At 37.4% G+C, this 23,982-nt stretch overlaps 1 protein-coding gene across 2 annotated transcripts in view; it reads left to right on the plus strand.

Moving 5' to 3' along the window:
* The window catches only part of KCTD3 (potassium channel tetramerization domain containing 3), a 49,280-nt gene that overhangs the window by 8,601 nt on the left and 16,697 nt on the right, over positions 1-23,982 (plus strand). For both annotated transcript variants that reach the window (XM_078078358.1, XM_078078357.1), the window contains exons 5-10: positions 2,520-2,578; positions 2,855-2,935; positions 3,876-4,016; positions 4,421-4,511; positions 8,641-8,831; positions 18,335-18,450. In XM_078078358.1, coding sequence (XP_077934484.1) covers positions 2,520-2,578; positions 2,855-2,935; positions 3,876-4,016; positions 4,421-4,511; positions 8,641-8,831; positions 18,335-18,450 — 679 coding nt within the window. The remainder of the gene's footprint in view (positions 1-2,519; positions 2,579-2,854; positions 2,936-3,875; positions 4,017-4,420; positions 4,512-8,640; positions 8,832-18,334; positions 18,451-23,982) is intronic.

The following is a 23,982-nucleotide window of genomic DNA, read 5'->3' on the forward strand; positions in this document are numbered from 1 at the left end:
TCTAATTCTCTACCTTCCATAAAATTCCTGTGTTGCCCTTATCACACTGTTACAATTACCATATTTGTTTTCTTGTCCTCAGGAGATTGGAGTTCCTCAAGAACTGTTGTGTCCTGAGCCACCTTGTAATTAGGCAGTACTACTGTACTGTTAACACAGATGGTTTTGAAATAGAATAGGAAAGGTTCAACTATTTTTGTGTTAAACCAGTCACAACTAATTTGACAAATAAAAGCAATTTAACATTGCAGTTACAGGTGTTTATTAAACACAGGGATTTTTTTTTCTTTAAAGACTTTGTTTTGGAGCAGTATTAGGTTTACAACAAAATTGAGAGTAAGATCCAGAGACCTCCCATATACCTCCTGCTCCCACACGTGCATAGCCTCCCCCGCTGTCAACACCACTCACCAGAATGGTACATTGTTTTTTTTTTTTTAATTAAGGATGAACCTCCAGTGACACATCATAACCACACAAAACTCATAGTTTACATTATAGTTAACTCGAGGTGTTGTGCATTCTGTGGGTTTAGACAAGTGTATAATGACCCATGTCCATCATTTTAATACCGTGCAAAGTATTTTCACTATCCTAAAAATCTTTTGTGCTCTGCCTGTTGATCCCCACTCCGTGCAACCATTGATCTTTTTATTATCTCCATAATTTTGCCTTTTCCAGAACGTCATATATTGGAATAATACAGCGTGTTGACTTTTCAGATTGTCTTTTCTTTCACCAATACCACACTGTTTTGATTACTGTAGCTTTATGGTAAATCTTGGAGTTGGGTACTGGCAGTCCTCCAACTTTATTCTCCTATTGGGTCTTTTAACTCTCCATATAAACTGTAGAATCAGTTTGTCGTTATCCATAAAATAGCTTGCTAGAGTTTTGATTAGGATTTAATTGAATTTTAGATCAAGTTGGGAGGAACCGACATCTTAACAATACTGAGTCTTCCAATCCATGAACATGGAATGCCTTTCCATTTATTTAGTTCTTTGATTTTGTTCATTAGAGTTACGTAGTTTGCTTCGTATAGATCTTACATATTTTTTGTTAGATTTATACCTAAGTATTTAATTTTTTTTTTTTTTTGGTGCTAATGTAAATGGTATTGTGTTCTTAATTTTAAATTCCATTGTTCATTATTGGTACATAGCAATTGACTTTTTTATACTAACCTTGTATCCTACAACCTTACTGTAATCATCTATTAGTTCCAGGAGATTTTTGTCTGTTCTTTTGGATTTTCTACATAGATGATATGTCATCTCTGAATAACCATTGTATGTCTTCCCGTTCCACTCTGTGTACCTTTATTTCACTTTCTTGCCTTATGGCATTGTTGAGAATTTTTGCATCCGTGTTCATGAGAGATACTAGTCTGTAGTTCCCTTGTAATGTTTTTGGTTTTGGTATTAGGGTAATGCTGGCCTCATAAAATGAGTTAGTAAGTATTCCGTTGTTTCTTTCTTCTGAAAGAGATTATAGAGAATTGGTATGATTTCTTCCTTAAATGTTTGGTGGAATTCACAAGTGAATCCTTCTGGGTGTGTTGCTTCCTGTTTTGGAAGATTATTAATTATTGATTAAGTTCCTTTAGTAGATATAGGCCTACTCAGATTGTCTTTTTTTTTTTTTTTTGCGTGAGTTTTGGCAAATTGTGTCTTTCAAGGAATTGGTCCAGGTCCATTTCATCTAGGTTACCGAATTTGTGGGAATAGAATTATTCATAGTATTCCTTTATTGTCCTTTTAATTTCCATGAGATCTGTAGTGATGCCCACTCTTATTTTTGCCCAGGCAGTATTTCTTAAGTAAGGACAAATTATAACTGACACCTAAAATGAATCATTAGTATTGTAAACTCTTAATCTTCTGTTCCTTTTGCTGTTTGTTTTCATATTATTTAACTGTACTATAATCTTCTGGTTAGTCCAGCCCTTTCTAAGGCTAGTCTTCCCTCCGCCCTTTTACTTTGTGTTTTGCTTTTATTTTTGTTCTAATGAGAAGAGAATCATTTATCTGAATTTCTTTGTTCAACAAATAGTTATTACATAATCATTATATACAAGCACTCTGTGAGGTATACAAAAAATAGAAGTAGATCATGCTTGTAGAGAGCTTTACCATGTAATTGGGGAGTTTAAGATATGTTAGAAATAATTATTATGAAAATAGAAAAGCAATTAATGCCATATAAGAAAGATTTCTACTCGTTTGCCTTATTACGTATTTCTTGATAATTTACTTATACTAGCCCTTCGAAGCCCTAATCTCTCAGTCACCCAATTCATCTACATAGGAATGGTTTTTAAGTAAGGAAATGTTTTTGTTGGCATGCAGTTTTTTTATTTAGACCTTTTAAAACAACTAAAGATGTTAGGAGAAAAGTAAGTTTTAAAGCCTTATAACTTTGTTCACATTAAGAACTAGTACTTTTTCCTTCTGCTTCAGATAATCCAAGTTGCCGCTGCTGGAGGATATATATCATTTATTTGGTTTTTTTTGTAGGGGAGTGAGTATTAATGTTCTCAGGCATGAAGCAGAATTTTATGGAATCACTCCATTAGGTATGTGTTGTCCTGATATTTTGTATTTATGATTTGACCTTTCGTGTAGCAAACTTGCCTAATGAAGTATATTTTATACCAGGTCCTATTTTTTGATGGACTAGTTCAGTGTGCTTACTTTTTGTGGTTTTTCATAGTAAATAGATGTTGTCAACTGATTTAACTTAAACATTTCCCTCTTCTTTCCTTACCCTCTTTAACTAGAGAAAATAAAAATGGAGTACTGTTTTTCTGTTTGCATGTACTCTTGACAAGTTTGCTTTGACATGTTTTTAGTAAGAAGGCTTCTCTTATGTGAAGAATTGGAGCGCTCATCTTGTGGCAGTGTCCTTTTTCACGGTTACTTGCCTCCACCAGGTACTTCTACTTTATTTAGTCTTTAAAAAATGTTTTTTATCACTCTGCGAGTAGAAACATATATATAGGAAAATTTCTGTTTTGATTATTGAGTTTCTCACATATAAATAGACGGGAAATGTTGCAAACTTTAATTTTAACAGAAGTCATACTGTACATTAGACCAGGGATGTGCCAGACTTTGTCTTTTCTGTAAAACGCCAGACAGGCTGTGAGCTATGAGATCTGTGGGCAACCACTCAGTTTTGCCATACACTCTACACGGAAATGAATGGATGCGACCAGTACAGCTTTATTTAGACATAATCAGCCGTGGCCCATAGTTTGCCAACCCCGATGTTAGAGCACTAGTTGTCAGTCAGTTGTCCTTTCTGTAGAAGCCCGGGAGCTCTGCCGAAATCGGTCAGTGTCCAGGAGAGAGGCAGGGGAAGCGTGTGTCGTCCCCCCACCTCGGTCAGTTAGAAGAGTTCTGCCTTAACATGTGTTAAGGTGGGCTTCTGAGCAAGATTTTCCTTCCAAAAAGGACTCCCTGTCAAATAAAAGACATTTGACAATAAGCTGTAGAGAAGTTTCCATAAGTAAGTTGTACCTCACACAAAGCAGCTGTACTGTAAATGGAAACACTGGTGGTAGACTGACTGAATTAATGATTGATTTCCGTAACCTAGAGCTAGATAGAAATGGAATATAATACGATAAATCTTAATTTTACTTATCAGATATGACATGATAAATATCAGAAATCTGTTGAAAGAATTTAATTCATTTTCATTTTGTTTTTTATGGTAATTAAATTACTTGCAGTAAATTGCTACATTGGAAGATATGTTTTGGCCATGATGAAATTCACATTTGTATATCTCTTAGTTATAGTGTGAAATTTTTAATTTTTGGTAGGTGGAACTTAGAAATAATTTTATTTTATTATTTCTTTTCATAGGTATTCCTAGTCGTAAAATAAACAACACAGCTAGGTCCTCTGCTGGTTCTAGGAATGGACTGAATTCCACAGAAGGTGAAGCTCGGGGAAATGGAACCCAGCCTGCTCTCTCTGGAACTGGAGAAGAGACTGTTCGGCTAGGTAAGCAAAGACAACAGAAGTAGACAAAAATGCGTATGTTTTTAGTCTGAGTCATACTGAGTAATTATGTTTTAAAAATGTAATCTTTGCCTCATCTTTCTTTTTAACATTTATATCTTGAAAAGTCTCATTGAACATAAGTTTTATTTAAAAAGTGTGTGATGATCTGTTTGCTCTCAACCTTTAGAGATTGGCAAACCTTTTATGTAAAGAAACATAACTGTTCCGCTCTGCCCTGGCAGCGTGGAGACAGCCAAGGACAGCATGTGAACAAATGTGCATGTCTGTGTTTCGGCAAAACTTTATTTATCCAAACAGGCAGAAGACTACAGTCAGCCCATGGGCCGTAGTTTACCAGTCCCTGCTTTTAGAACGTAAAGTATTTCTTTTTCCAAAACCAACAGGATTTCCTGTGGATCCACGAAAGGTGCTAATAGTCGCTGGCCATCACAACTGGATTGTAGCTGCATATGCCCATTTTGCCGTGTGTTACAGGTACTGTATAATTATTACTTGTTTGCTTGTGGAGAGGGCGTAGTTTCTAATGATTGTGATTTTATATTTATGGACTTAAGAGTTGCTAGTCATATTTTTTTCCTGCATATTTTGCCCACTTCCCTATCTCTTGACTAGATTTAGTTTGTTTTTATTTTTGTAGCTGCTTTGGTAAGTATTACTGGTAGCCTTTGTCTTATTTCCCACTTGGTATCAACTGTGATATAACAGGTATCTTGAAGTTATTTCTTTTTGCTTGTTATATATAGCCTCTGAATCACATAACTATTGTATTAAATGGTAAGGCAGTATTATTAATGTGAGCCCTGTGATTTTCTGTCTAGAATGATTTCAGTCTTTTGTACTCTATACTTGGGGGTAGTAAGACTACATTGGAGTGAGGTAGTGAAGCAAGACAGTTGTGGGCAAAAGTGATATAGTTTGATACCTATAATGTGTGAGACTTACACAGAGGTAGTTTGGTTTTATTAATTCTTGCATTCTCAGAAACTAAAAGAGAATGAGGAAGAGTGTAGACCAGTGATTATGTTTTTTAAATTGGGGAAGGGGCAGGATTCTTAGTTTAGAATCACTATATACAATGCTACTGATGACAGAGAATGGTGTAGAAGCACATAAATGGTTGTTATATTCTACTTAGACTATGATCCCACTTAATTGCTGAAAATAAAAGAATGTATAAACATTTTGTCACTATTGAGTTTAGATAAAAAATAGCCACAATAGGTTAAAAATATTTAAAATGTCTTGTAAAGTTTACAGATACATTTTAAAGAATCCCAGATATATTTTTTTAATCTAAATTTATGGTAGGTTTGCCATGTGTGTAAAAAAGCCTTTTGTAACGGTGATCTCTGCTTTGTATTTTCATTGCAGTAGGGATTCAGTGCATACTTCGTTTTGAGAGCATTCTGTGTTTTTATTTTAATTAGCAAGTCCTGTGGAAAAGACTTTGGGTGATTTCTTTGGGGGATGACTTTTATATGAAATAAGACTGATTTGAAAGAAGGATTTTCTTTTTTCCTTAAGAAGTGTTTTGAACTTAACTTATGGATCTAAATTGAGAAAACTGTTTTAGACTTTACTTTTTAATTTGCTCAAATATTATCTACATGTTTTTATTGATAAGGAATTCCAGAGGAATTGTGAAACAATTGTAATAAGTTATCCAGGTGTAACTTATATTATTGCTCAGCAGCGCTAAAGATTGCTGCTTGCTAGACAGAGACATGCAGCACTGCACAAAATTTACTCACTGAGTGACAAATATAAAAAGAAGGACGTTGTTACATTTTCCATTCTTTGCATTTGCTTTTGACCGTGGCCTTTCTTTGTTTTCACTGGATGTCACTTGATTACAGACTAATATGCATAGTGACAAAGGAAAACAATTGAGGATATGTTACATTTCCTTAGGTACAGTTAAATCATTTAACACAGTGGCAATAAAAAGATTTCAAAAGAAATATTCAAATTATTTCAGTAGTGTAATCTTTTCCACAAGTAGTTTTTCCACAGCTTTTTATATTAATAAACTTAAAACCCTAAAAAATGAAATAGTACCTGTATGTTCTCACTTAGATTCACTAATTTTCTACATTCTCAGGCTTTACTTTTATATATCTTTATTAATGAAGAGTAGTTGTTTCCTTTTTTTTTTTTTTAAGATTTATTTATTTGAGAGAGAGAGAGAGTGAGCACTAGAGGGAGTCTCCAGGAGACTCCATGCTGAGCAGGGAGCTCCGCAGGGGACTTGACCTTATGACCCTATGACCCTGAGATCATGACCTGAGCCGAAACCAAGAGTCAGTTGCCTGACTGCTGTCACCAAGGCACCCCAGAGAGTAGTTGTAAATTGCTGCCCGCTTGGAGCTTGCATTTCTTTTTAGATGTTTAATCTTTGTAGAATTTACTTTTAGTTTATGGTGTGAGATTTAGGAATCTATTTTCTTTTCTTCCAAGTGGGTATTAGCTAATTATGTTCCAATGATTTATCACATAAATTATCCTTTTGCATTGAATTTGAACGCCCTCCTTTATTTTGCTTTATATTTATATGTATACTTGGATCTACTTTTAGACTCTCTTCTGTTTTTCTGATATATATTATCTATTCCCATACAATTTGACATACACTATGTTTGCATTAAGTTTCAAAATGTTGGGCATGACTCCTCCATTATATTTCTTTAAGATTATAATGTGGAAGATAACCTATTTGCATAGCTCTCCTGATTTCATAGTGTTGGTTCAGTGGGCAGGAGTAAGGAGATGGAGTGCTGTTCAGAGGTCATTCTGTCTTGTTTTATGTATTTTCAATTTTGTATTACTTGTATGGAAGATCATAAAGCATATATATTTTTTCATCTTTGTATTTAATTTTAACTTAAAAACAAAAGTAAGTATTATCAATTGGGTTAAATTTTCTAATTGTTAGAATCACTTTCAAATATGTTGTCCTGATTCTTTTACTCTTTTTGGCATCTCTTTATTTTATAATACCCTAATTTCTAAAAAGATAGCTTAGAAGTAGGATCTCTGTAAAAAATTAGATCACATGCAGCTTTATTATATTTATAAAATAATGATCACAAAATCACATCATTCACCTCATTAAATCAACACAGCATCTCTTTATTGAACACTGCTATGAGCCTGGTGTATGTTTGCATCCACATAGCAGCATATTGTCATTATTCTTAAGGTGCTGGCAGTCCCTGCTTTGCCCAGTTTGGCAGTTCCTAAGAGGGTCTATGTTTGATATCTCAATGTTTGTAAATGTTTAGAGTTTATTAAATGATTTTTTCCATTTGTCTGTCATAACACATGATCCCATCTGGTGGCCAAAGTGGGTAATTGCAGACCATATATATATAATGCTTAGGAAAAATTGTACATTTTCTTAAAAGAAGTTACACAATTTCTATGTATTCCTTTGAAGTTAAGGAAGTCATTAGTTATTGAAATTAATAAGGAGGCCAAATGGCATATTTTTGTGAATTGTGGTTGTATTACTTTAGCATACATTTTTAAACAAAATGAAGCTAAAGTGATTCCATTTAAGTCTTCAGGTAACCATCATTTATGAATACTGAAGTTTGTTTTTTGTGATGAATATGTCAGGTAGTATATAAATGAGTACTTATTTTCCTCATGTGTTTATTCTCTTTAGGTAAGGCAAATGAAAGCTTTACAATTTTGTTTACATATTTGTTTGGTGTAACTTTAAAAATAGATACTCTGTAGTTAAAATTTACGTCATTCATTGTGATTGCTTAACTCTAAGTTCTTAATGTATGAAAGCTGGCTGTATAATCATGCAGAATACATGTCTGAAAGACTTAAATTCAGATAAGGCAGAAAAAATTATTAAAAATTTATTGGTATGTTTATCAGAAATTAAATATTAAAGCATTTATATTCACTGAACTGCAAATCTGAACCCTGGTAGCCCTTTATTTATGGGGAATGAATAGACTTATGAAATTTTTTCATTTAGAAAGAAACCTTTAAAATCTAAGCGTTTCCAAAGCCCTACATTTTATTCATTTGATTGTCCAAGATATTGGAATGCATAATGGTATACCAGATTACTCCTTTATCTTGGTTTGCCTGGATAGCCTATCACCCCATCACCTGAAGTACCAAAAAATAATAGGTTGATTGTAGGTAGTTTCAGTTAATAACTGAATAACTGATGAATTAACTGAATTAACTGAAAGGAATAATAATTATCCTAAAATTCTGATTTTTGTTGACCATTCCTATCCATAGATAATGATAGTAGCACTTTTCTGTGTAGAAAAGTGAAAGATATAATTTTTTTTTTTTTTTTTTTTTTTAGCTGTTAACAGCTTTTTTCAAATTTGAAGGACTTTTCTGAACTTTACCTTGGAGCAATACAGAACTCTGGTCTCTTTTTAAGTGGTTTATATGTCCTCTATATATAAATATAAGATAGCTTAGGAAAGACATTCTGGCTTTGTAGAGGACATGAATTGGCAAAATTTTATATTTAATAAATATAGCTGTGATTAATTTTTTTGCTATATCCCTTTTTATTTGCTTAATTGCTGCTGAGTCTAACTTATGTTTCCATTCATAACAGAATCAAAGAATCTTCAGGATGGCAACAAGTGTTTACAAGCCCATATTTGGATTGGACTATTGAGCGAGTAGCTTTAAATGCAAAAGTAGTTGGAGGTCCACATGGAGATAAAGACAAAATGGTCGCTGTTGCTTCAGAGAGTAGCATCATCTTATGGAGTGTCCAAGATGGAGGGAGCGGAAGTGAAATTGGTAGGGAAAACCTTGTTTATGCTGCATTTTGCTGGTTTATGTAATATTCTGAAGTTTAAGAGGGATTGCCCATCTTTGTAAGAACTAACCTGGACTATTAGGAGAGTTGCCACATATCTTTCCAGGGTTCAGTGATAATAGGACCACTCAATATGAGAGGAAAGATCTGGTAAAGGGGGGGGAAAATTGGTGTTTTAGGAGAGAGGGTAGAATCTTTTTACCAATATGCTCTAGCTGAAACTTGGCTGCTTTATGAGAATGTGCTTTTCCTGGATCCCAGTTATTGATGACTGCTCTCTCCAGTTCCTTACACTACAGGGCCTGAAGATAAGGTAAATAACTTTCTTGCTTTTCCTCATTTGTTGCTTCTAGACCAGAAATTCTCAAACCTTTTAATCTCAGAACTACTTTGTACTCTTAAAATGTCATCCAGGACTATTTAAGAGATTTTGCGTGATATCTATTGTTACTTATCATAATGGGAATTAAGACTAAAATTTTTATAAATACATATTAGTTTAAAAATAGCAATAATAAACCCATTGCATAGTAACATGATTAATATTTTAATGAAAAATATCTTTGTTTTCCAAAAACATTTGTGAGAAGAGTGGCATTGGTTTACAGTTTCGTAAATCTCTTTAATATTTTATTGAGTTCTGGTGCCTGTTTGTGCATTTAATGTGCTGCATTATGTTTTTTGGTTGAACTTTCTGGAGGAAGTTTGGCTTTACGCAGATATGTAGTTGGACAAAACATTTTTATAGTCTTTTCAGATAACCATGGATATTCTTTTTTGCTACTGTCCTAAACATTTGAAATCATATCAATGAATCTTGCATACTCTGTTAAAATTCATCAGTCTATTATGTGTTCTTGAATGGGTCTTTTAGGCATGCATGATTTTGTGACATCATGCATTGGTCATTTGGAAAGTGTTGGTTTACTGAGTTATGTAGATCTTCCAAATGCTGATGTCTTTCATTGTAGACTATCCAAAAAACCCCCCAAAATCCCACTTGCTGCTATAACTACTGATCACATCCCTAAACTCTTATGTATTGGGAAACCGTCACGTTCATCATGGCAGATAGAAGTTTTCCAAAATTCTAATTTTCACTTGAAACACTGAATTTTTATCATTGAAATAACCAGCTTACTTTGTTCACTTTTGAGGAAGGTCTACCAGATACTCAACTCTGAATTAGAATAGTTTGTCACTCTTTCAAATAAAAATGGTATTCTGTGAAAAGAACAGCTAGGTTAGCTCTCAGCTCCAGCGTTCAGGAAGATGCTTTTCCTTGACTCATAGTACTTAGTCACACAGAATATTAAGAACACATAATAAATTAAGATTCAGTAGTGTTTAGTAAATTAAGATTTAGTCAGTACAAATTTTTATACACGTTGCTTCATCAAGGACATTCTGAAGTTAAACTGGCCTTTTCTTCTTTCCTTGAGAGTGTGTGGCAGAGCAGAAGTGAGTGATTACTGGGACAGTTTGGTGCCCTGCCTTTCATTTGTGCCCCGTGCCTGCCGTTTTCACGCACACTGCTTTGCTCCATCGGTGCACATGTCAGCACGGCTGTTCTAGGGTAAAGCATGAGATTCATAAAAGCTTTGAATAGTTCAACACCACATGTGTTTGTGGCCACACATTCACACAAAAGATCTTTAATGATTGGTTGGTGCTGATGCCAGATTAATAGAAGCAAAATACCAGGGTCAGGTACAGCTCTGTGTTCATCTGCGCGTCATCCTGCTGACGAGGTTTCATGTCTGCCACATCTTTACTTCAGGGACTTACTGTGTAATTGGAAGGTGGCAGCGTGGTGGGTTCCTGCACTGGCTTTGCCTCTAGCACGCGTTCCGCACTGTCACGGCTCCGAGTCGCATCCCCTCGGAGGACTGGCGCGCGTCTCTGCAGCCAGGGCGGTGCCGTGACTTACCCCGTAAGGTGCTTCAGTGCCTTTTTCAGTCCCAGCGTGAAATTGTCTAACAGTTTCTGGCTTTTAAAGACTTTTTCACATCTTCATCGAAAGTATTTTTTTTCTCTGAACTCTGAATATTTGGCCTCCATGAACCCACGAGCGGCGTGACAATAGTATTCAAAACGTCCTGTTGCGTAGGCACCAATAAGGCAAGTGATCAGCGTCTGTAAAGTTGAGGGAAAGATAATTTTTGTTATTTCTAATATTTCTTTCCTGTTTGGCTCAGTGTTGGCCCAGTCCCCCTTCCAGGTCATATGTATTTATTTGTCAGCACCGTCAGGCTTCGATGGTGCCGCTGTGGGTTGAGCAGGCACGTGTTCTGATTTTTTCACTTCGAAGCCAAAAATCATCAGTAAGTAGATGAAAAATATATTAGAATAAATTTATTTTAGAATAAAGTATTTTAAACAGTTTCAGATAAATTTTAAAAATTTATGAAAGTTGGGGCACCTGGGTGGCTCAGTCAATTAAGCGTCTGCCTTCGGCTCAGGTCGTGATCCCAGGGTCCTGGGATCGAGCCCCGCATCGAGCCCCGCATCGAGCCCCGCATCGGGCTCTCTGCTCTCTCTGCCCGGTGGGGAGCCTGCTTCTCCCTCTGCCTGCCGCTCCCCCTGCTTGTGCTCTCTGTCTCTTTCAAATACATAAGTAAAATCTTAAAAAAAAATTTATGAAAGTTTCCAGAGCATCTTTAATAGTAATATTGCAAAACACAGCAATATGTACTTATTTCTTTATTGTGTTTCTTTGTAGGCTCAAGGTAAGTTTGGATTTTAAAATAATTTATTGGACAATAATGAGGTTACAGGGATGATAGCAGCTAACGCTGAAGACAGCCAAAAGAACATAGTGGAAGTATTTAGAACAAACTAAGTTAGTCTTGGGGAAACTTACAAAGTTAGTTATATCCTAAAGCTACCAATATAGACTATTCTAGAAAACATAAGAATAGATACATGGATTCTGTTAACTGTCGTAATGATGACCCCATCATGTCATGTAGTGTCTGGAAGACTCTTGTACACTCTTGAGATAAGGAGAGCAAAAAAGGCAGATAATTCCTTAATATTACATAAAATCGTCTTGACCTCTCAGACTTCTAGAATGAGTCTCAGAGCCGCAGAGAGCCACAGAGATTCACATACCACACTTTGAGAATTATTGTTCTAGACCACTTTCCTTCCCTTCTCTCCCAGGTTCCCACCCCACCTCCCCAGATTTCAAATCTCATGCCATGTGGACTTGTACTTGGTATAGTTTTCAGCATCACTGTCCTTTATTCCTTTGAAGTTATCAGCTCTAGTTCCCCAGATCAAAAAGTTCTCCAGCTCCACTGGGATCTTCACTTATCACTTCCCTTTTTATCAGGTTTAGATTCTGTCATTACATTCACACTAGCACAGAGCCTCAATTTTTTTGCACCATTCTCTTTGCTGTTTTCACGTGGAAAAATGCCCAACCCTGGCCAAATCCACCTTCCCACCTGAATAACTAACTATGACTAGGGAAAAGAAATGCACACACACACACACACACACACACACACACACACACCTGTACTTAGTCTCAGTTTATGACCTCTACCCTCAAGTGGCCCTTTAAAAGCCACCCAGAAATCCTATTGCATTATCCTTGTCAGTTCTGTAACTCTCCTAAATGACTATTTCAGCTGTTTTCCTTTTCTCTGGACTTCCAATGCTTTGTCATTCTCATTGAGAAAATAGAGAAAATCAAATCCTATCTGGCTATCTGTGCATCTGTGCTCATATACTCTGTTGTCCCGTTTGTTACTGTGATTAAGTTGTCTCTGCTTTAATCTAAGGCCAAGTCCTTGTATTTAGTTGTAGACTAGATCCTATTTGCTTTCACCTATGCAAGGCCATTGTTCCAGTAGCTGTTTCTTCTCTCTCCTTCACTGTAAGAACTTCTCACTCTCTTGGATCATTTCCACCAGCATACATTCTGTGTTAAGAATAACAACAAAAACTACCCTGTAGTCTCTGCCAGTTTTTGCTCCATTTTTCTGTTTTCCTAAAGCAGAAGATAGAGTTAACTGATCTTGTTTCTATGTCCTCTTCTTCTATTCTTTTTTGAAGTTGCTCTAATCGTTCTTTTGTCCCCACCACTTCCTAAAACTACTCTTGTTAGTGTTACCTGTGGTCTGTACTCTGCTAAATCCCACGATCAAGTACTAGTTTCATCTTATTAAAACTTTAGAGCTGTCTGTCACTTGATACATTTGATCCAGTTAATGATTCTTTTTGAAGACTTTCCTCCTTTGGCTTCCAGGATACCTTGTAATCTGATTTTTATTCTACCTCTTTGTTTCTTCTCAGTTCCTTTTGATAGTTCTTCCTCATTTGACTGATTTCAAAATGTTGGAGTTCCCCAGAGTTCAGTTCTTGGATTTCATCTTTCCTCTGTATTTATCCTGTCAGCGACTCTAACGGCTTTGCATTCTCTGTACGGGTGACTTGCATGTTCATCTGTCTAATCTGGACCCCTCCTCTGAACTCAGGGGTCCCTAAGACCACTTCCAGGTTCAGTGATTTGCTACGAGGACTCACAGGATTCAGCAAGAGCTACTTTAAAGAGTTATGATTTATTACAACCAAAACATACAAAGCGGAATCAGCAAAAAGACACATGGCGTGAAGTCTAGTGGAAACCAGGTGTAAGCTTTCCAGAATTCTCTTCCAGTGATGTCTCAAAGGACATGCTTAATTTCTCCAGCAATGAATTGTAGCAGTACCTGTGTGATGGCTACCGGAGAAGCTCATTAGACACTTGGTGCCCAGGTTTATTACTGGAGGCTCGTCACATAGGCACCCTCTGCCTAGCACATACTAAGAATCGAGATTTCCAAAAGGAAAGCAGGTGTTCAGCATAAACCCCATTGTATACATAGTTGAGGTTTTTTGTCATCATGGATTAGATTTCGCTTGTCTGGAATTTCAGGAGTGGAATTACATAGTATGTATTCTTTTGTGTCTGGCTTCTTTCATTTAACATAGTGTTTCTGAGATTCATCCCTATATGTTGTATGTATCAGTGTTCCATTCCTTTTTATTGCTGAGTAATATTCCATTGAATTCGCATGCCAGAATTTGTTTATCCATTTATCTGTTGATGGACATTTGGTTTATTTCCAATTTGGAGGTGTTATGAATTCAAGAAAAAGTCTTTCTCTGGACATGTTTTCTCAAGGTAAATACCTAGCGGTGGAATTTCTGGATCATATGAAAAGTGTATGCTTCGTGTTCTAAGAAACTTACAAACTGGTTTCCAAAGCAGTTGTACTATTTTACGTTTCTGCTAGCAGTGTATGGGATGAGAATGCAGTGATTTTAATGGTGGTTTTAATTAACATTTCCCTGTTGATCAATGATACTGAGCATCTTTTCATGTGCTTATTGACCATTTGTATTATTTCCTTTGGGAAGTGTCTTTATCATTGTTCTTTTTTTATGAGTTTGTCATCCTATTATTGATTTGTAATAGTTCTTTATATATATTCCAGATTAGAGGATTGCAACCAGGGTAATATTATCCCCTAGGGGGCATGTAGAAATGTCTGGAGATGTTTTTGATTGGCACAACTAAGGGAGTTCTCAGTGTATGTGTCTCTCTGTCTTCCTCCCTCCCTCCTTCCCTTTCCCCCTCCACTCCAAGGCTTATCTCTTTCTCCTTCTTTCTTTTTTCTTTCTTTTTAGTTTTCTATTAGACCACTTGATATTGGCCTTGAGATCACTGAAGACTGTTTTGTTGTTTGTTTTCCATTTCTTTATACCTTATTCTTTAGATAAATTTTTTGATCTGTCTTTAATGTTTTTTACCTATTTTCTTCAGTTTTCACTCTGCAGTTAAGCCCATCTAGTGAGTTTTTTGTTTGAGATATAGGACTTCTAAGCTCTAAAATTAACTCTCGATTCCATTTTAGTTTGTTTCTCTGCTGAGATTTCTTATTTTTTTACTTATTATGGAGTACTTTTTATTAAATCTAATAAATTCATTATAGCTGTTTCATTATTTTTTTACTTTAATTCCAGTATCTGGATCATGTCATAGTTTTATTTTGGGTCACATTTTTCTACTTTACATGTCTAGGAAGTTTTGATTATATGCTGGACATATGAATAATACATTATGTAGGGGACAATGGGATGTTGTCTTCCTTTAAAATATGTGAATTTTGGGTGCCTGGGTGGCTCAGTTGGTTAAGCGACTGCCTTCGGTTCAGGTCATGATCCTGGAGTCCTGGAATCGAGTCCCGCATCGGGCTCCCTGCTCAGCATGGAGTCTGCTTCTCTCTCTGACCCTCTTCCCTCTCGTGCTCTCTATCTCTCATTCTCTCTCTCTCAAATAAATAAAATCTTTAAAAAAAAAAAATGTGAATTTTGTCCTGCAGGCAGTTAAATTACGTGAGGATCTTCTTGATCCTGCTAGGCATGGTGTTATGCTTTGTGAAGGGGAGGTAGCCTCCCTCTGCTTTATTTTTTATTTTAGGGCTTGGCATCCTTTTCAAGGGTGTGGTCCTTATGCCTAAAGTGTTATGTTTTTGGAGTCTTTACTGAGGAACAGCTGAGGGGTTCAGCAGGGTTCTCCACTCCTCCTGAGCTGGAACTGCTGGCGTCTACCCCTGTAATCTCTCTTATCTCCACTCAACATTCTGTCCTGTGACAGCCTATCTCTTCTGTTTTGCGGGATGCTTCCCCTGCCCAGGGGCAGTCCGGCTTCTGCCAAGGCATAGGAAACCCCCAGGGGGGCATGTGGAAATGTCTGGAGACATTTTTGGCGTCCCCTGTGCAACTTCTGTGCCATCCCCCCCCATCCTGGTGCAGTTGCCCCCTTCCTTCGAACTTGCTCACACGTTCTCGTCACCTCAGCAGGGGCACACTCTGACCTCTCTGACCTCCGTCTCTTCCATTAAGGGAGATCATCGGTCTGCACTTGAGTTTCACCTCCCTCTGGGTGAATGCAGGGCTTCTTTTGGCCATTTCCCATCTTGCAGTCTTCTGCTGCCTGTTGTCCAGTGTCTAAAACAGCTGCTAATGTACTTGGGCCAGTTTGTTGTTGCCCCGTAAGGAATAATCTGATGCTGTTTTTATTCCATCGTGACTGGCCGTGGAGGTCCTCCCTAATAACAACTTTAGAAAAAAACTTTTAATGTTAAAATTTTCAAATTATGATACGCTAGTAATTATACAGAGAGAAAATAAGTGGTGATTTTTTTCCCCCCTTTTTTCAAGTAGCCGCTTGTAACATACCCGTAAGTGAAGGAGATTTTGTGCCTTGCTTTGTTTTCAGAGGCCAGGGTGCTAGGCAGCTGCGTTAGGAGATGGTTCATAGTAATTTGTTCACGTCCAGTAAAAGAAACCATTTATTATTACAAATGTTCTTCAGAACTTGACAACACCATCCAAAGAAAATTGCTAGGGCTGGTATGTCCGTGATAGAGCTCTTCCAGGGGTTGAGCTCCTTTCATTATTACTTGTATAAGGGAGTGCTGCGGGATTGCTGCCATCAGCAGTATTCCGCTGACAGGGTCCCCGAAGACAGGAACTTGTCATTACTTATACCGTGTCTTCCCTGTGGATAGTGGCCAAGATGGTTGAGCCTAAGTAGGAGTGACACTTTACATTTCTTGAGATCATTCAGAATGTCTTCCTTGATTTCCCAGAACCTCATCCTTCTCTAGAGTAATGTTAGATGTTAGTTGGTTTTCTTGTTTTTATTTCTACCTTTCACGTGGGCCAAAGTCCTGAATACAGTTGGTTTCACGTGTTCTGAACCATTGTTTGGCGTCAAAATTAAAAGGCTTCCTAAAATTGTGTGTGAAATGATGCTTTTCTGCTCTGAAGTGGCAGGTTTATTTCTCAGCCAATCTGGTCAAAGAGTTTATTAGCTTCTTGTGAGTGTGTTGTGTTTTATTTTTTTCTTTGGCGGGGTTGTGTGTTTTTTTTTTTTTTTGGTTGACCGGTTGGACTGAGATGGTATATTCATGTGTATAAATGCATAAAAAATATATATAGAAAACATTCTTAGCAGTACTCACCCCCCCCCCCCTTTTTCCCAGTATATATCATTTTTCCTCCTGCTAGGGGCCTGGCTTTTTCAAGATTAAGAATTTTTTTTTTTAAGATTTTATTTTTAAGTAATCTCTGCACCCAACACAGGGCTCAAACTCACAAGCCTGATACCAAGAGTCACACTCCTCTGACTGAGCCAGCCAGGTGCTCCTGGTTAAGAATTTTCAAGGTGTTTTTTATTGCTGCTAGTTTTGTCTTGTATGTAGTAAAGTTCTGAACAGAAAGAGAAATACCCTGCACTGGTGTAAGAGTCAAAAGAAATTGGTTATCTTTTCTGGCTTATGCTTTTAATACATGCTGCAGTTGGAATTAATTGGTTTGTTTCTTCCCATGAGTCTTCAAAGCCTTATGCATAATGTTTTACTATTATATATTGTCCAGAAACAACTACGAAGGGCCATAATGCCATACCAAGGTGACCCTAGAATTCTCTCCTTTAAATATTCTTGGGTCTTTTGCTATTAATGTGGGATATTTGCTCCTTACAACCTCCTTCACCTACATCCCGTCTTCCCCTTTCTTCAGTTCCCTGGGCTTGCCCATTCCTGACCCTCATTTGATGAACTGTTTGCCTTTAAAAAAAACTCAACTCAGATGGCTTCTTTTCTAAGAAATATCCTCAACCCCCTTTTTCTTAACTCCATTTACTCCTCTGGATGTTGCTTGACCTTGTGCATCCTTCAGCTGTTGTTGGATTATGTTATAATTGGTTGTTTGCATTTTTTCTCTTTTAAACCATAAGTACCTAGTAATATCCTGTCTTCTCATGTTGTTTAATCCAATGGCCTAATATAATGCCTTTTGAATGAATTAAATTGAGATCTGCAGTGCTGGGAAACAAGGAGTTTAAAATAATTTCTGAGTAAAGGCCTGAATGTTTGTTTTTTTAGTAGGATTTCTTGCTGCTTTTTTTTCTTTCTGTTTGTGTGTGTATGTGTGTCCAGATTTCTAGAAACATTCTATAGATAGTTGAGGCTGCCAAGTCTGTGTCTTCAGATCAGTGGTTCCCAGATACCCAGTTCATTAGCAAGCTGTAGCTAAATCTGCTATAGATTTTATAAAAATGTAGTGGGTTTTTTGATTTAGCAGGCCTGGGATGAATCTTAGGGTTCTTTTTATTTTGCTCACTGTAAATCTACCTGGTTATTTTGTTGGTCACCCAAGCGTGGGAACCACAGCTTCAGATAATACAGTGTTTTATCGGTGTGAGATTCCTTAGGGCAGATTTTACCTGTGTTAGGAGTGGTGCAAGCTGCTTAAGAGCTTACTGGCTTTCTTATTTTTGGTCCCCAAAGTGTCTAGCATGTAACTTATGGAAATGAAAACAAGTTTAAATTAGTCACCTTCACAATGTTTCTAATCTGGGTTTTGATTAACTCTAAAGATAGTGACTGTTTAACCTCTTTATTTTTTATTATCATTTAAGGAGTGTTCAGCCTTGGCGTTCCCGTAGATGCTCTCTTCTTTATTGGGAACCAGTTGGTGGCTACGAGTCATACAGGGAAAGTGGGAGTGTGGAATGCTGTCACTCAGCACTGGCAGGTTAGTTTTAACTAAAGCGTATTACAGAACTGAAAGTGTTTCAGAAACTCATGCTCGTTATATATTTGCTTTATTTTTGTGGGATTCATAGTTTCTGTTTTACTTATTTTTTATTGAGGTATAATTGACATACATTATATTAGTTTCAGATGTACAGCATAATGATTTGGTAATTTGTGTATATTGCAAAATGATCACTATAAGTCTAGTTAACATCTTTCACCATATTCAGTTAGATGGTTTTTTCTTTCTTGTAATGAGAATTTTTAAGATTTATTCTCTTAGCAACTTTCACATATACAATACTAACTATACTTGTCATACTGTACATTACATCCCCATGACTTATTTTATAACTGGAAGTTTGTGTCTTTCTTTTTTTTTTTTTAAGTAGGCTCCATGCCCAATGTGGGGCTTGAGCTCAAGAGTCCCATGCTCTATGGACTGAGCCAGCCAGGCACTGACTTTTTTTTTTTTTTTGGGCAATTTGTATCTTTTGACTCCCTTCACCCATTTGGCCCACCCTCCACCCCCTGCCTCTGGCAACTACCAGTCTGTTTTATCTATTGGTTGGTTTTTATTTTGTTTTGTTTTGTTTGCTTATTTGTTTTTAGGTTCCACATAAGTGAGATCATAGGAATTTGTCTTTCTCTGTCTGACTTATTTCATTAGGCATAATGCCCTCAAGTTCCATTCATATTATTGTAAATGACATGATTTCTTTTTTTGGTGGTTGAGTAATATTCCATTGTGTGTGTGTGTATATATATATATATATATACACACACACACTACGTGTTATCTTTTCATCCATTGATGGACACTTAGGCTGTTCCCTTATCTTAGCTATTTTAAATAATGCTGCAGTGAACATAGGGTGCAGATATCTTTTTGAGTTACTGTTTTCATTTACTTCAGATACATACCCAGAAGTGGAATTGCTGGATCATACAGTAATTCTATTTTTAATCTTTTGAGAAACCTCCTTACTATTTTCCATAGTGGCTGTACCAGTTTACCTTCTCCAACAATGCACGAGGGGCCCCTTTCTCCACATCCTTGCCAACACTTGTTATTTCTTGTCTTTGTGATAATAGCTAATTCTAACAGATGTGAGGTGATAACTCATTGTGGTTTTGATTTGCATTTCCCTGATGATGAGTGATGTTGAGCATACCTGTTGGCCATCCGTATGTCTTCTTTGGAGAAATGTCTACTCAGATCCTCTGCCCATTGTTTTGTTTCTGTTTTTGATTACACAGAATATTGTATTTATTTGTAGTAGTAATTTACTTCTAGATACAGATTTGATTATGTTTTCAAGAGTTTTAAGTTACTTTGGAAAATGAGTGAGTATTTAACTATGGTTTGACATTTCTAATGTCTTAAGTTGCATGTTTTGGGAATAATAGTCCAGGCAGACTTCATTTCCTGAGTGAAGTGCAGATCTGTATGAAAATACAGAGCCTGTTCAGAGAAGATAGCAAGCTAAATGATCTCAAGTACTTGAGAGGAACAAGAAGAAGAGTATAAGGGTTAGTACCTAATTCTGAAGGAGAGAGGAAAAGTTAGAGGACTTTAAGCAGAGAGTAATGTGATGAGAGCCATGTTTTAGGAAGCTGCAGGGGTAACCAATATGAAAGCTGGACTGGAGAATGAGGGGAGTAATGCAGCAACGAAGCGGAGAGATTTGACTAAAGACAGCGGTGGTAGAGATGGCAAAGATGAGACTATTTGAAAAACATTTCATAAACCTTCCTCAAATTACAGGATTGATACCTGGTTTGGGTATGGAAAATTAAAGAAGGAGAGAGATGAGATGTATTTCTAGTTTTGGATTCCTAGTTTCGACAGTCAGGTGGATAGTAATAAATTGACAGGGAACGTAGGAAGAGAAGCAGATATAGTGGGGGACAGTATGAAGGATAATTAGATTGATTACATATGTTTGATATTCCTGTGGGTGTCCGAGCGCAGGTGTTAGTACACATTTGGGAGTACCCCTTTGGAATTTAGGAGCAAAGAAAGGGCTAGGAAGAAGTATTTGGAAACCACAACACTTCTGTGATACCTGAAAAATAAGAATTGATAAGGTTTTCTGTTAAGTGGATGTATGTAGGAAGAAAAAGAACTCTGGGAGACATTAGCAATTATGGGAACAAGATAGGAAACTACAAAGGGACATATGTGATATGATTGAGAAATGACGTAGTCTAGGATTTGATTTGCAAATATAAGTTAATTAGGTTTTGGTTGGAGAAAGCCAGATTGTGGGAACTGAGGAATTAAAAGATCAGAGATTAGAGACAGCAAATTCAGAGTTACCTTTCAAGAAGTTTGGTGAAGGAAAGCAGGGAAACAAAGTGATAGCTTAAGGATTGAGGCTAGATTGTGATAAAGATGTTCAGTGCTTTATTTTATGTTTTTCTCTAGGATGGGAGAAGCTTAAGCATGCTTGTAGTCAGAGAGGGGAGTTGTCAGAGAAAGCACATGAAGAGTGAAAGAATGGAGATGATTTCTAGTCCCATGAAAGTCAGGAGTGTGTGAGATCTAAACAGTTTAGAGGAGTTTGCCTAACAGAGACCAGAGACACTTCTTCCTCTGACAGAAGAGTAAGAAAGGAATGCTGAAGAACATAAATTCAGAGGAAGAGAAAGACAGTGGCACTATGTATCAGGGATTGCAGAGATGAGAAATCGTACATTTGTAGTGGACTTGGGTGATAGAACTAAGTGAGTTTCTCCATTAGTGCTCAGTGCCGAGAACAGGAGCAAGAGAGGAACAGGATTACGGCCTGATCCAGGATTGGAGACGTAATAAGGTAGATATGACACACCACGGGATGAGAAAACATAAAAATGCAAAGGAGTTGAAATTGTGAGATCAAGAAGTGAGGAGGTGCCGGGTAGACAGAGCAGGATGCAGGGATGTCGGGACTGGAGGGATGTTAAAGCAGATTGATGACTTGAAAGGAATGAGAATTGTTGGGAAGATAGGAAGTTGTAGTCAGAGTCTTAATTTAAGATTTTGGAGTTGGGACAGTTTTCAGTGATCATAATGTAGAACTGACTTGTAATTGAAAGTATTGGATATAGGACTCAGCAGACTGTAAGGATGATCGGTATGCACATTAAGGTGCTAGGAGAGTAGTAGAGAGTAAGATAAAAGTAAATTGCGATCCAGATGCCCAGATCCTCAGAGGTGATGGCTTGATCTGGAAGTTTCAGCCTCGGTAGAAATAAATGGTTGAATGTCATGATGACAGTTGAGCTTGTGCAGCAGCATTCTTTCGATCTTATGACCCGTGAGATTCGGGGCCGATGGTGAGAGAATGAAAGACTTCCAGTGAAAGGGGTTAGAATCAGAGAAAATTCAGTTTTATGTTAGATGAGGGATAGAAGTCCTGTTTGTAGAAAAAAAAATGTTAGCTAGAGTGGGCCTTTCATATAGGCACGGGGAAAGGTACGGTGGTTGTCACCACAAAGTGATGGGCCGAGGAGTGTAGGAAAAGGAGTGCAGATCTGTGCATCTGAAGCGTAGGTAGAAGAAAGTTGATCAGATGGATTCTGCAGCTGGTGATATTTCTGTAAAGAGGAATGTGAATTTTAATGATTAATGGAAGGTCTGCTTTCAGATATGTTATTTGACTAATTATGTCAAGTCTGAGCTTTCTGTGGGTGGGGGAAGCTATGCTATGTGTAAAACCACTCGGGTAAATTTGGGTTCCTGAAGGAACATGCTTCTTTATTACCTTTTTGGTTTTTTTACCAATGTTCTCAAAACTACGTATAAAAGGTTTCGTATCTTTGGGATCCTAAAAACTGTACCAGCATCCTCAGAGTGTCCTTTATTCTTAAGGTCTTAGTTCCCTGTATAACCCGCTGCTTGTTTGGTATACGCATGAGTTGAAAACCGTATCTGACAAAGTAGGTTTGTTACTACATTTCAGGAAGACCTTGGGAAAGTTGAGCATTCATGCAGCAAACAGGCCTTACAGAGCAGCTAGATGAATGCCTTTGTAGTGCAGAGCAGAGATGGGATGTAGTGAAAGCTCAGCGTCTGACATGCAGATCTCACTGGACACTTTGGACCCGCGGCTGACCCCTGTGACATCTGGCACTGGTTGAGTAGGTGCTGAGCTGGCCTTCAGCAAAGGTTCTGCCCACGAGTAACGCACAAAGTCCACAGGACAACTGTTGTATGATCAAGATGGATTTGAAATATGTCAATCAGATGAATAAGAGAGAGAGAGAGAGAGTGTGTGTGTGTGTGTGTGTAAGTTCTACAAGCTGTTGTGAAATTGTTGGGGGGGGGCAGAGGGAGAGGAAGAGGATCTTAAGCAGGCTCCACACCCAGTGTGGAGCCCCATGCAGGGCTCCATCGTAGAACCCTGAGATCAGGACCTCAGCCAAAATCAAGAGTCAGACGCTTAACTGACCGAGCCACCCAGGCTCCCTAGGACAGCTTCAATAGGATTTTATTTTACTTTACTTTTTTAAAAAAAATTTTTTTAAGATTTTATTTATTTATTTGAGAGAGAGAGAGAGTGAATGAGAGAGAGAGTAGGAGGGGGGAGAGGGACGGAGGGAGAGGGGAAACCATGACCTGAGCCGAAGGCAGATGCTTAACCGACTGAATCATCCAGGAGCCCCTCATTAAGATTTTAATGAAAATTTTATAAAATCACTGTATCTGATTTGGGTAAGAGAAAAGAAAAATGATTTTTTTAAAGAGATGTTTCAGTTTTTTGTTTTTTTTTTTGTTTAAACTTACAATCTTCAATGAAAAGGCCACTAAAGAAATACTCTTTGGGGTGCATAGGTGGCTCATTCGGTTATACGTCCATGTCTTGATTTTGGCTCAGGTCATAATCTCAGGATCTGATATCTAGCCCGCCGCCCCCATCGGGCTCCCCTGCTCAGTGGGGAGTATGCCTCGCCCCCCCTCTGTCTTTTCCCCTCTGTCCCTCCCCCTGCTCCTGTTCTCCCTTTAAATAAATAAATAATCTTAAAAGAAATGCCCTTTGATAAGAAGGATATTTATTTATACTTCGAAGGGGAAGGACTGGAATGAAATAAACATCAGCAAAGAAATTGATAGGCTGGTAAATCTAAATAAGTGATTATTTAATAAGTAATGGATGAGGTTTAAAACATGCTGTTAAAAATGGTGATTATGTAGGTAGAGACTGGTTGAAAGACTAGGGGCCTTGTATTGCTTGGGAACATAGATTGATTTTTTTTTTTTTTTAGACTATTTTCAAATTGTATATCATTTAATTTTGCACATAAGACATAATGATAATCACTGTGTGCCACCTTAAGAGAGATTTGTGTAATATTGTAGATTTGTGACCATCACGACTCAGCCAAATACCCGAATCAGTACAGTTTCTCAGGGTCTCCATGTGAAGTTGTTAGGGTAAAGAAGAGGAGGCCACAGAATGACCGGCTCTCGCCTCTGCTAGGAGAGAACTCAGTCCTGGCTCCTCTGTAACCTTACTCATCCTCTGCTTTCTCTCTTCTTGTACTG

The sequence above is a fragment of the Halichoerus grypus genome, chromosome 7 (assembly GCF_964656455.1).
Source record: "Halichoerus grypus chromosome 7, mHalGry1.hap1.1, whole genome shotgun sequence".
Lineage (NCBI taxonomy): Eukaryota > Metazoa > Chordata > Mammalia > Carnivora > Phocidae > Halichoerus > Halichoerus grypus.